Source organism: Macrobrachium nipponense, chromosome 19 (assembly GCF_015104395.2).
Source record: "Macrobrachium nipponense isolate FS-2020 chromosome 19, ASM1510439v2, whole genome shotgun sequence".
Taxonomy (NCBI): Eukaryota; Metazoa; Arthropoda; class Malacostraca; order Decapoda; family Palaemonidae; genus Macrobrachium; species Macrobrachium nipponense.
Window position 1 is genome coordinate 30,385,436 of NC_061088.1, and position 12,600 is coordinate 30,398,035.

Consider the following 12,600-nt stretch of genomic DNA (forward strand, 5'->3'; position numbering starts at 1 on the left):
GGCTATGAGCTCTTTTGCGTTTATGTGCCAGGTCTTCTGTTCTTCCGTCCAGATGCCTGACACCTCCTTCGTCCCTAGTGTTGCTCCCCATCCCGTCTCCGAGGCGTCGGAGAACAACACTAGGTGAGGGTTCTGAAGAGACAAGGACACTCCTTCGTTCCTTCTTAGAGGTTCTAACCACCATCGCAAGTGGTGTTTGATGTTCTCCTCTATGGGAAAGGTATCCGTAAGATCTCCCTTCTTCCTGTTCCAACTTCTCCTTAGATGGAACTGCAAGGGTCTCATGTGCAGCCTCCCCAGAGAAATGAACTGCTCTGGCGACGAAAGGGTACCCAAAAGACTGAGCCATTCCCTCGCTGAGCTTCGTTCTTTCTCTAGGAAGACCGAGATCTTTTCCACCCCTTTCCCAATCCTTTCTTGGGATGGATACGCTCGAAAACCCCAAGAATCCATCCGAATCCCCAGATAGACGATGGTCTGGCTGGGGATCGTGTGAGATTTCCCGAGGTTCACGAGCAATCCGAGAGATCTGACTAATTGCAGAGTTATCTCCAAGTCCTCCAAACACTGTTGTTTTGACTGTGCTCTTATAAGCCAGTCGTCTAAGTAAAGCGATATTCTCACCCCCTTCAGATGTAGCCATCTTGCTACGCTCCTCATCAATGCCGTAAACACCCGAGGAGCTGTCGAGAGTCCGAAGCACAAAGCCCTGAACTGATAAATCCTTCCCTGCACCATGAACCGAAGATATTTCTTCGACGAATGATGCAGGGAGACGTGAAAGTAAGCATCTTGAAGGTCAAGGGAGACCATCCAATCTCCTGGACGGAGAGCAGAGAGGACCGAATTGGATGTCTCCATGGAGAACTTCGTCTTCTCCACGAAGCGGTTCAATGCACTCACGTCCAGGACCGGCCTCCACCCTCCCGAGGCTTTTGGCACCAAAAAGAGGCGATTGTAAAAGCCCCGAGAGTGCAGATCCTGTACTCTCTCGATGGCCTCCTTCTCCAACATCTGCTGCACCAACCCGAGAAGGGCATCTCTTTTTACAGGGTCTTTGTATCTCGCTGACAGCTCCCTCGGTGTCGTTGTCAATGGAGGTCTGTTCCTGAAGGGGATGAGGAATCCTTTCTTGAGAACTTGTAGGGACCAAGAATCCGCTTTTCTTGAAGCCCATGCTTCTGAAAATCTCAGAAGCCTGGCCCCTACTGGTGCTTGGAGGACTGGAACCTCATTTAGGATTCTTTCTCGGGACTCTGATAGACGATCTTCCTCTTTTCTCCCCTCCTCTCTTCCTTGGGGCTCGGCTAGAAGTGCTACCTCGAAAGGGCTGTTGGGCAGTTCTTGGATCCCTCTTCGTGACAAGAGCCGCTGGTCTAGGTTTCTTAGCAGATTGTACCAGCAAATCTTGTGTTGCCCCCCCCCCCCCCCTTGCTCTCCAGTAAGAGTGTGGGAAATATCCCTCACTAACTGAGAAGGAAACAATTGTTTAGACAGAGGGGCATATAAAAGAGAAGTCCTCTGTACTGGAGAGACTGCCTTGGTTAGAAAAGAACTATAGACAGACCTCTTCTTCAATACTCCTGCCCCGAAAAGGGATGCCACTTCAGCCGATCCATCCTGCACCGCCTTATCCATACAGGCCAGCACGCTATGCAAGACTTCTGGCTCTAAAAACTGAGGGTCTTGCGTCTTCTTGGCCAAAGCCCCAAGGGACCAGTCTAGGAAGTTAAAAACTTCCAAGACATGGAATATTCCCTTGAGGAGATGGTCCATTTCGGACATTGTCCAGCTTGTTTTGGCTGATGGAAGTGCGTGTCTCCTCGCCGAGTCCACCAAGGTCGAGAAGTTCGCTTCAGCAGAGGAGGGAAGAGCAAGTCCCGTAGATTCCCCTGTGTTGTACCAAATCCCTCTCCTTCCCGATAGCCTGGAAGGGGGACAGGTAAACACAGTCTTTCTTGCCCCCTCCTTGGTTTTAAGCCAATTTCCGAAAGACTGCAAAGCCCTCTTCATTGAGATGGTCGGTTGCATCTTCAAAAAGGAGGAAGACTTTGCAGTCTTCGTACTTGAAAATAAAGACCGAGGAGAAGGAGGGGCAGCAGGACTCAGGGACTCTCCAAATTCTTTTAATAAGAGGGCTGTCAATGTCTTATAGTCTGTAAGACCTGCCCCCTTATTTTCTTCAGAGTCCGAGACATCTTCTAATTCTTGCTGAGCTTTATTCGGAGATGAGTGCGCAACTGGAGGAGGACTCCTCTCTCGGGAAGGTGAAGGGCTCGTAGCAACACCGACTGCAACCTGACAAGGGCTACGGCCGCCTGTGCAACATCTTGAGTCCCTGCCAGGTGAAGGCCGATGTTGCCCTTTTACACTAAGACCCTCCTGACAAGGACGACGGCCGCCTGTGCGACAACTCTCGTCCCTATCAGGAGAAGTCCTTAAATGTCTCTCCCTTTTTGCAGAATCAAGTCCTTCCTGACAGGGGCTACGGCCGCCTGAGCGACGTCTAGAGACCCTGTCAGGAGAAAACTGATCCTGAGAAAAATCCCAAAGAGGAGCCTCCAAGTCTGCCTCAAACTCCGATAAAGCTTCCGAATCATAGCGCCTGAAGCTTGGTCCTTCTAATTTGTATAAGTCTTTGCGCCTGCTTGTCATATGATGGATGTCAGGCGCTCGACGCTTGGTAGTCGGTTTAGGCTCTTTACGCCTAAGATCAGGCTCCTCAGGCGCCTTGCGCCTGGCTTCAGGCGCTTTGTGCCTCATTTCAGGTGCTCCAGGCGCTTTGCGCCTCGTTTCAGGCGCTTCAGGCTCTCCAGGCGCTTTGCGCCTCGTTTCAGGCGCTCCAGGCGCTTCTGGCACTTCGCGCCTCATTTCAGGCGCCTTGAGTTTTGATTCAGGCGCCCCAGACGCTTTGCGTCTCATTTCAGGAGTCCTAAGCGCCTTACGTCTGACTTCCGAAGTTTCAGAAGGTTTGCACCTCGATCCAGGCGCCTCAGGCGCTTTTCTTCTAGTAGGAGATTCAGGCTCTTCTAGATATTCATACAAATCCTCTCGCCTTGACGGCGCTTTGCGCCTGACAGGAGCCTGACGTCTGGCTGGCGCCAGGCTCCTGGCAGGAGCCTCGTCCGAGTTCTCAGAGAGTTCCATAGGACGGGATCTTTTAATTGGAAGGAATTTATCCTTCCTCCTAGGAGGATCCTTCTTAAGCACTCCTACTAATGAAGATACCTGCTTTTGCATATTCTCCAAAATCTTCGTAGCTACGACCTCTTTTTCGATCTCCAATGAAGGAGAAGGAGCATCTGAATAAACCTCCTTTCTCCTCTTTTCCGGAGGATATTCTTCCGGAAATTCTTCAGGGCTAGAATAAAATGCTGGAGACTTCCACGATCTCTTCGAAGGTCTCGATAATCTATCCGAACTCCATCCTTTCTTCGAAGACAAATCAGATGAAGAAAAGCACTGTTTCAGGACGTCTTTCCAATGACTATCCTTGGCAGTCTGGGACGCAACTACAGAATCTGCCGAGGGGACGCCTGACCGGTGGGGATTCTCTGAAACCTCCCTGCGGTTTTCGACATTTCTTCTCTTCTGGGCTTGGGAGCTTGAAAGAGGTCTAGACCTGGGAGCGAGACAGAGCCGATCAGACGCACCCTCCACTTCACTGGGAACACTTTCACTGCGCTTACCTTCTAATTCCTTTAGTTTACGCTCCATTTCCAGAAGCGAGGCTTTCAGACTCGCAATTTCCGATGTTGAACGTTGGCCAGAGTCGGATAATTGAGAAGGTAAAGCTGTATGGGAGGAAACAATTGGGTTGGAGATAGGCAATCGCCCGCTAACTGGCTCGTTAGAGACCGACCTACTCACACTTTTGGAAGAGGCTTTTCTAGCCCTATCCCTTTCCAACTTTCTCAAGTAGGAATCAAGCATCTTCCATTCCTCCTCATTCAAATCCTTCCATTCATCACATGTATTCAATTGTGAGCATACATTCCCTCTACAATTCTTACAAGTGGTGTGAGGATCTACCGAAGCTTTCGGTAGTCTCACTTAACAACTCTCATTCACACACACTTTGAACGAAATCGAAACGTCAGACATTATGAGAAAATTCCAAATCCAAAATAAAAAAACAGTCCACAATAGCGTATGCCAAACCAGAGATCCAATACGTCACCAAATAGCAGTCCAAAAGATCAACGGCGTAATGAAATTCGAAAGTCAAAGTCAGGAGGAACTAGCAAACGATGTTACCCGTCCTGGCGAGAGAAAATCTGGCTCAAGAATGGTAATGGTTCCTATTCCTGCCACCCAGCGGCAGGCGGGTAGATCACGTGACCTACCTGTAGTGTGTGCCGCGAAATTTGAATTTCTGTCGGGGACGACGGAGTCTATAGCTAAGTATATATCTGACAGGGAAGTTGAATGTATGAAATTGTCTACTTAAAATCACCGATGTTAACCAGAAGCCTGCAGAAAACAAATTGAGAAGTGTGGTATGTTCATACCTGGAGTCCGGAAGTGGGTGGATACCTGTCACCTACACTACCGATGGCAGTGCCACCGCAAAATCTCAATTTTGGTCTGCCACGATAGGGAACCTACAGCTATGTAATTGCTTGGTAAGACACTACAGTAAAATGAAAAATAAAATCTTTTCTTACAGCTTATGAGTTATATTAAATAAATGTATATCATCATACAGTAAAATTTACCTGCTCATCAGCTTCTTTAAATGGATCCACAAAGATGGATGTATCCTCAATAATTATATCTTCAATTGGAACATCCTTATTATCAGTTTCAATAGCCTCCATGGCAGATAGAGTAGCTAATCCTCCAACTACACGTCCAAAAATTGTGTGTTTACCATCCAAATGAGTACAGGATCGGTATGTAATGAAACTGAAATAGATACATATCAAACAAGATACTTATGCAATAAAATTGCAAGCACTGAACTGCCAAAGAGCACATCTCACGCATCAGTTGTAACAACAATGTTAGTGTATACCTACGTACTTGTGCTGCACTCTTGATGATGTGTTCTAAGGGCAAATTACTAAGTAAAAGTATGCAATTAAAGTGCAAATATCATAAAATCACAAATATAGTGTACAAAATCTTCAAGAAGAAAATAACTTACAATTGACTCTTATTGCTGTCTGGTCCAGAATTGGCCATGGAGAGCACACCTCGACCTTTATGTGACAAATTGGCACGGAATTCATCTTTAAAAGGTTCCCCCCATATTGACTGTCCTCCCTTTCCTGTACCTTCTGGTATCAACCCTTCCTTGTATCTAATTGAATACAAAAACATACAAGATATTAATATGAAGGAACAATTCTCACATATTTGATTTAAACTAATTTTAAATGAAAATCAAATAACAACCTTAACAATCATATGCCCTCATCACAGTCAATAACCTGCTAATGCAGGAGAAGCATTTTCTGGTGACACTATTGCCACCTGAACCTACCAGTATCCTTTAACAATCTCAAATGTCATTGTCAGCCAAGTCAGCAACAACCTGGTGTCTTTAAAAATTTACATTGTTTTTTCTTTCTCAATTACATTTTACTTTAAAGTTAATTTATTTCCACCTTCTTCACTATTTTTGTTAGTGCATTGTTGTGAAAGAAAGGTTGAAATATTTATTTATTCATTTTGGTTTTCAAGTTTGCTGTTAACTACCTATAAGCAGAGCCGTATATAGAGAGTTTGGCCAACCTTTTGACAGGCCGCCATCTTGCTCCTGTCCTGTTCAGCCACGTTCATGCACCTGAGCGATGTCTCTCTCTCTCTCTCTCTCTCTCTCTCTCTCTCTCTCTCTCTCTCTCTCTCTCTCTCTCTCTCTCTCTCAACCATTAAGATGTTTATTAAAACACTCATGATAGTTTATAACTTTGTTACAGTTTTAACTTTAAAATACATAAGTATTATGAAGTATTATACATGATTTCAAAAATGATATTGTTATGATACAATAAAGTTTCATACATACTTACCTGGCAGATATATACTTAGCTAAGACTCCGTCGTCCCCGACAGAAATTCAAATTTCGCGCCACTCGCTACAGGTAGGTCAGGTGATCTACCGGCCTGCCCTGGGCGGCAGAACTAGGAACCATTCCCGTTTTCTATCATATTTTCTCTCTTCCACCTGTCTCCTGCGGGGAGGCTGGGTGGGCCATTAATCGTATATATCTGCCAGGTAAGTATGTATGAAACTTTATTGTATCATAACAATATCATTTTCATACAATCAACTTACCTGTCAGATATATACTTAGCTGATTGGCACCCTTTGGTGGAGGGTAAGAGGACAGCTAATATATGGGAATAGACAGGTAACAACATATGTTGTAGGTATAAAAAAAAAACCTTGGTTCCTACCTGATAGGTGGTAGACTTCGTGGCTGTAGCCCGGGAGTCTGCATCACCTCAAGAAACTTTAGCGAGATATGTGATCTATGGCCAAGAGTTCTTGTGGGTCTGCCGATGGGGTCTTATCCGCTTACTCGGCAGAGCCTGAAAGGACTTTGTCAATGGGTGCTGATCCACTTATATGACAATACACCTTATGAAGGAGCACACAACCAATTCCTGACCACCTGATCCTAACCACCATGTTAGTATAAAAGATTGTTCGAGTTATCCCCAAAACTCTTCAAAACAACCATAACTCAAAAACACAATACGCACACATACATAAATTTAAAAAAATAATAATATCTCCTCTAAAAAGATATCACAAGAGTTCCTTACTGAACAACAGTGACTGGCCACCAGTGCGGCATCTAGCCCTTTTTGTCAGCAGAAAGTCTAGAACATATCTAGTAGAAGGTATGCACAAAATTAAGGATTGGTGCTAGCTCCCATACCCAGGATCGTATCCGCAGACACGAACGGACCCAGAGAAAAACATTTCTCGTAGGTCACGCAAACGTCTTTCAGGTAGTAAGATGCAAATACTGAGTTGCACCTCCAATACATATGTCGCTTCCAAGATATTCTTTAGCGACATATTCTTTTGAAAAGAGAGAGACGTCGCCACTGCTCTTACCTCATGAGCTTTCACTCTCAAGAGTCGAAAAGTGTCGTCAGGACAGAGCTTGTGAGCGTCTGTAATGACGTTCCTTACAAAGAAAGCTAGAGCATTCTTGGACATAGTCTTGTGGGGTCTTTAATCGAGCACCAAAGACCTTGTCTAGAGCCTCCTATCTGTTTCTTCCTCTGCAGGTAGAATTTTAGCGCTCTTACAGGGCAAAGAGACCTTTCCGCTTCTCTACCTACGAGACTCGATAAGCCTTTAACCTCGAAGTTCTTGGGCCAGGGATTTGAGGGGTTTTCATTTTCGGCCAGAAATAGTGTTTTAAACGAGCAGATGGCCGAGTCTCTGTTGAATCCCACTTCATCTTCTAGGGCATGCAGCTCACTAATCCTTTTGGCTGTAGCTAGAGACAAGAGAACAAGCATTTCCTTGTTAAATCTCGAAACGAGGCTAGATGAGGAGGCTCGAATCTTTCAGATGATAGGAACTTGAGGACCACATCAAGGTTCCATCTAGGAGGAGCTGGTTCCCTAGACTTTGTAGTCTCAAAGGATCTTAAAAGATCGTGTAGATCCTTATTATCAGCAAGCTCTAGGCCTCTATTTCTGAAGACTGCCGACAGCATGCTCCTGTATCCCTTTATTGTGGATACAGACAGGTGAGAGTCCTCTCTAAGGAACAACAAGAAATCAGCGATTTCGGTCACAGAGGTACTGGAGGAGGACAACTTCTTAAGACTTACACCACCTTCTAAAAACCTCCCACTCAGACTGATAGACTCGTCTAGTGGAAGCTCTGCGGGCTCTAGCGATCGCGCTTGCAGCCTTGCAAGAAAACCCTCTCGCTCTGACAAGTCTTTCGATAGTCGAAAGGCAGTCAGAGCGAGAGCGGGGAGGTTTTGATGATACCTCTCGAAGTGTGGCTGTCTGAGAAGATCTATCCTTCTTGGAAGGGATCTGGGGAAGTCTACTGTCCACTCCACTACCTCTGTGAACCAATCTTGTGCCGGCCAAAAGGGGGCTATCAGGGTCATCCTTGTCCCGTTCGAAGCCACGAACTTCTTCAGTACTTGTCCCAGAATCTTGAAAGGGGGAAAGCGTACGTCTACATGAGGACCAATCTAGCAGGAAGGCGTCGACAATGAGAGCTCTGGGGTCTTCTACCACTGAACAAAAGACTTCCAGTCTTTTGGAGAGGAATGTGGCGAAGAGATCCACATGAGGAGTGCCCCAAAGAGACCAGAGACTCTGACACACTTCTGAGTGGAGGGTCCACTCTGTGTGAAGGACCTGGCTTCTCCTGCTCAGCCTGTCTGCCCTGACGTTCCTTGCTCCCTGAACAAATCTCGTTAGGAGGGAGATGTTCCTCTGGGAGGCCCAAAGAAGCAGATCTCTTGCTAGTTCGTATAGGAAAACGGAATGTGTCCCTCCTTGTTTCCGAATGTAGGCAAGAGCGGTGGTGTTGTCCACGTTCACTTGGACTACACTGTTTGTCACAAACGGTTCGAAGAACTTTAGAGCCAAATGTACGGCTAATAGTTCTTTGCAATTTATGTGCCAGGACACCTGAGCTGCCTTCCTGGTGCCTGACACCTCTCTCGTCCCAGGGTTGCTCCCCAAACCCTTCTCCGACGCGTCGGAATACAACACTCGGCTTGGGTTCAGAACCTCCAGGGAGATTCCCTTGTTCTCTTTCAAAGGGGACAACCACCATTCCAAGTGAGGTTTCATTTCCACTGGAATGAGAAAACTGTCGGAGAGAAGTCCGGTCTTCCAACTCCAAGATCTCTTGAGGAAGAACTGAAGAGGACGCAGATGAAAGTCTTCCTAGAGGGAAAGAACTGTTCGAGCGAGGAAAGGGGTCCCCAGAAGGCTCAACCATTCCCCTCGCCGAAGTACGTCTTTCCCTAAGAAGAGAGAGACTTTTTCCAAGCCTCTCACGAGTCTCTCTTGCGAAGGAAATACTCGAAAACCCCGAGAATCCATCTGAATCCCCAGATAGACTAAGTTCTGTCTGGGGATCAGCTGCGACTTCTCGAGGTTCACGAGCAATCCCAACGACTTGATCAGGTTTAGGGTCAATATAAGGTCCTCCAAACACTGTCTCTCTGATCTGGCCCTGATGAGCCAGTCGTCCAGATACAGAGAGATATTTATACCTTTGAGGTGAAGAAACCTCGCCACATTCTTCATCAGGCTTGTGAAGACCTGAGGAGCTGTGGACAGGCCGAAACACAAGGCCCTGAACTGAAAGATCCTTCCCCCCGTCATGAAACGGAGGTACTTCTTCGAAGAAGGGTGAATCGGGACGTGAAAATAGGCGTCCTGGAGATCCAGAGACACCATCCAATCTCCTTGTCGCATAGCCGCAAGGACTGAGGCCGAAGTCTCCATAGAGAACTTCTCCTTCTGAACAAATTTGTTCAGAGCGCTGACGTCTAGTACTGGTCTCCAGCCCCCCCGAGGCTTTGCGACCAAGAAAAAGACGATTGTGTAAAAAACCCCGGGGAGTTTTGATCCAGCACTAGTTCTATCGCCCTCTTGTCCTACATTTGATCCACCATCAGACGAAGAGTATCCCTCAGTACAGGGTCCCGTATCTGGCTGACAGTTCCCGCGGAGTTGTCGTAAGGGGAGGACTGTCCTGGAAGGGGATAAAATATCCCTTCCTGATTACAGACATCGATGAGGCGTCCGTGTTGATGAGTGTCCAGGCCTCTGCAAATCCGAGTAGCCTGGACACTACTGGTGTTTGGAGGTTCGCTCCCCCCCCCCTGTCTCATTTTCCTTTCTTAAAGGGACGGAAGGCAGATCTACCTCTCCTCTCAGGAGCTTTCCTTTTTGAGGGAGCTCTGGAGGGAGGGCCTCCTCGAAAGAGCTGAAGCGACGTACTCGGCCCTTTCTTCTCAACCACTACAGCCGGTCTCTTCTTCCTTGAAGACTGAAGGAGAAGATCCTGCGTCGCCTTCTCAGTTAGTGAGCGGGAAATGTCCTTCACTAACTGAGCAAGGAAACAAAAAGTCAGACATGGGAGCGTAAATAACGGGCTGCTCTCTGAGAGTGGGAAACAGCCTTGGTTAGAAAGGCACTGAACACAGTCCTTTTCTTCAGAAGTCCCGCTCCAAAGAGGGAGGAGACTTCTCCCGAGCCATCTTGCACCGCCTTGTCAATGCATGACAAGATACAAAGCAGGACTTCAGGGTCTAGACCCTCCGAGTCATGGGCCTTCTTGGACATCACCCCAAGGGACCAGTCCAGCAAATTGAAGACTTCCAATACATGGAAGAGTCCCTTGAGGAGAATGGTCCAGCTCAGAAATACCCCAAGTCACACGAGCCGAGTTTTTTTTTTTTTTTTTTTTTTTTTCAGGCCATGTCTACGAGAGGCATCAACTAAAGTAGAAAAATCTGCTTCAGCCAAGGCTGGGAGAGAGAGGCCCATATTCTCCCCAGTCTGGTACCATATACCTCTTCTGCCAGTAAGTCTCGCCGGGTGCATACAGAAGATAGTTCTGACAAGCTCCTTCTTCGTATTCATCCAGTTGTTAAGAGACTGGAGAGCCCTCTTCATAGAGATGGTAGGTCTCATCTTCAGAACCGACGAAGACTTAGGAACCTTCGAACTCGAAAACAGAGATCGAGGAGAAGGAGGAGCGGCAGGTGTTAACGCATCCCCATATTCCTGAAGAAGAAGGGCTGTCAACACTTTATAGCTTGAGAGTCCTTCTCTACCACGAGCCTCGTCTTCCGAATCGTCGTCAACACAGGGTTCCGGAGGAGAATCCGCCTTAAATTCAGGAGGATCTTCCCAAACCTCTCTCTCTACAGGAGACAAACTCCTAATAGGAGAGGGACTAAGAGAATGCACTGAGTCTCTCTTAAGCAGAGCTGGCGCCTCGCGCCTGGCTGGCGCCTCTCGCCTGGCTGATTCCTCACGCCTGGCTGGCGCCTCGCGCCTGGCTGACTCCTCGCGCCTGGTTGGCTCTTCACGCCTGGCTGGCCTTTGGGCTCTTACGCCTGGTTAGCTCCTCACGTCTGGCAGGCTGCTCGCGCCTGGTTGGCTTGCTCGCACCTGGAAGGCTCTTCTTGTCTGTCTGGCGCCTCGCGCCTGGCTGACGCTTCAAGCCTGGAAGAAGAGGCCTCACGCCTGGTTGGAGTCTCGCGCCTGGCAGGTGAAAGGAGACGAGACTTCTTAACAGGAAGCCTAACGTCCTTTTTGCGAGGAGGATCTCTTGAAAGGACTCCGACCAAAGAGGCTAACTGTTCTTGTACAGCTAACAGGATCCTCTTTGAAGCTACTCCAGCATCCTCTTCAATGGGAGAAGAGGGAGACCTTGAAGGCGTACGATCCTCTAAATCAGAACGGGGAGACGTCGAGACCATCTTCGCCTTCTTGATAGAAGAGGGGGCTTCATCAGAGAAGCGTTCCGGGCTCGAGTCAAAAGCGGGTTCTTTCCAGTGCCTTTTCAGGGGCCTGGAAAGTCCGAGTCCTTCCACCCTCGTTTAGGTGAAGGAGAACCGGACGAAGAGAAACACTCACGCAGGACGCTCCTCTTGAAGCGGTCCTGAGCAGTCTGTTGCGAGACAGAGCCTGCTGAAGGGACGCCTGACCGGTGGGGATTCTCCACAACCTCCGTAAGGCTTTCGACTTTCTTTCTCCTCTGGGTATGGGAGCTTGGAAGAGGTCTAGGCCTGGGAGCGTCGCAGAGACAACACTGGGAGCACTCACTTCACTCAACATGTCACTATCACTTTCCTTCCCTTTGCATGGCCGCCATTTTGGTCCTCATCTTATGAAGAGTAGCCTTCAGATCGGCAATTCAGAAGCCGAATCTGAATGCAAAGACTGTGAGGGCTCAGATACAGAAGGAGAATTAAATTCATTAATTAAAGAAGAGTTAGACTCAGGAAAAAGCTCAATAGGCCTTGTACTCACACCCTTTTGTGCAGCCCGTCTAAATCTATCCCTCTCTAACTTCTTCAAGTAAGAAGTTAGAGTCTTCCATTCATTAGCATTCAACCTTTCACACTCATGACAGGTGTTAGCCAAAGAACATTCAAACGCTCTACACTTACGACATACAGTGTGAGGATCAACCGAAGCCTTCGGTATCCTCACCTTGCAGTCTACATTCACACACACTCTCACACTAACACTTGAATCAGACATTCTAGTAGAAAAATCAAAAGCAAGTCCAAATCCAGTCCACGGTAGCGAAATGCCAAACAACAAACGATCCAGGTACGTCACCAAAAAGTCCCAATAAAGATGATCAATTGCCTTGAAAAGCAAATTCCAGTCAGGAGGTAGTAACAACAATGTTGATACCACCGGCGACAGAGAAAATATGATAGATAACGGGAATGGTTCCTAGTCCTGCCGCCCAGGGCAGGCCGGTAGATCACCTGACCTACCTGTAGCGAGTGGCGCGAAATATGAATTTCTGTCGGGGAGGGGACGACGGAGTCTTAGCTAAGTATATATCTGACAGGTAAGTTGATTGTATGAAATTAACTGTTTTACCTATATTCATTACAG

General features: G+C 47.4%; 1 protein-coding gene across 1 annotated transcript in view; it reads right to left on the minus strand.

The window, feature by feature from the left end:
* LOC135215566 (RING-type E3 ubiquitin-protein ligase PPIL2-like) overlaps positions 1 to 12,600 on the minus strand; it is a 233,628-nt gene that overhangs the window by 63,488 nt on the left and 157,540 nt on the right. The window contains exon 9 of the mRNA XM_064250426.1: positions 4,719 to 4,908. Within this exon, the coding sequence (XP_064106496.1) occupies positions 4,719 to 4,908 (190 nt within the window). The remainder of the gene's footprint in view (positions 1 to 4,718; positions 4,909 to 12,600) is intronic.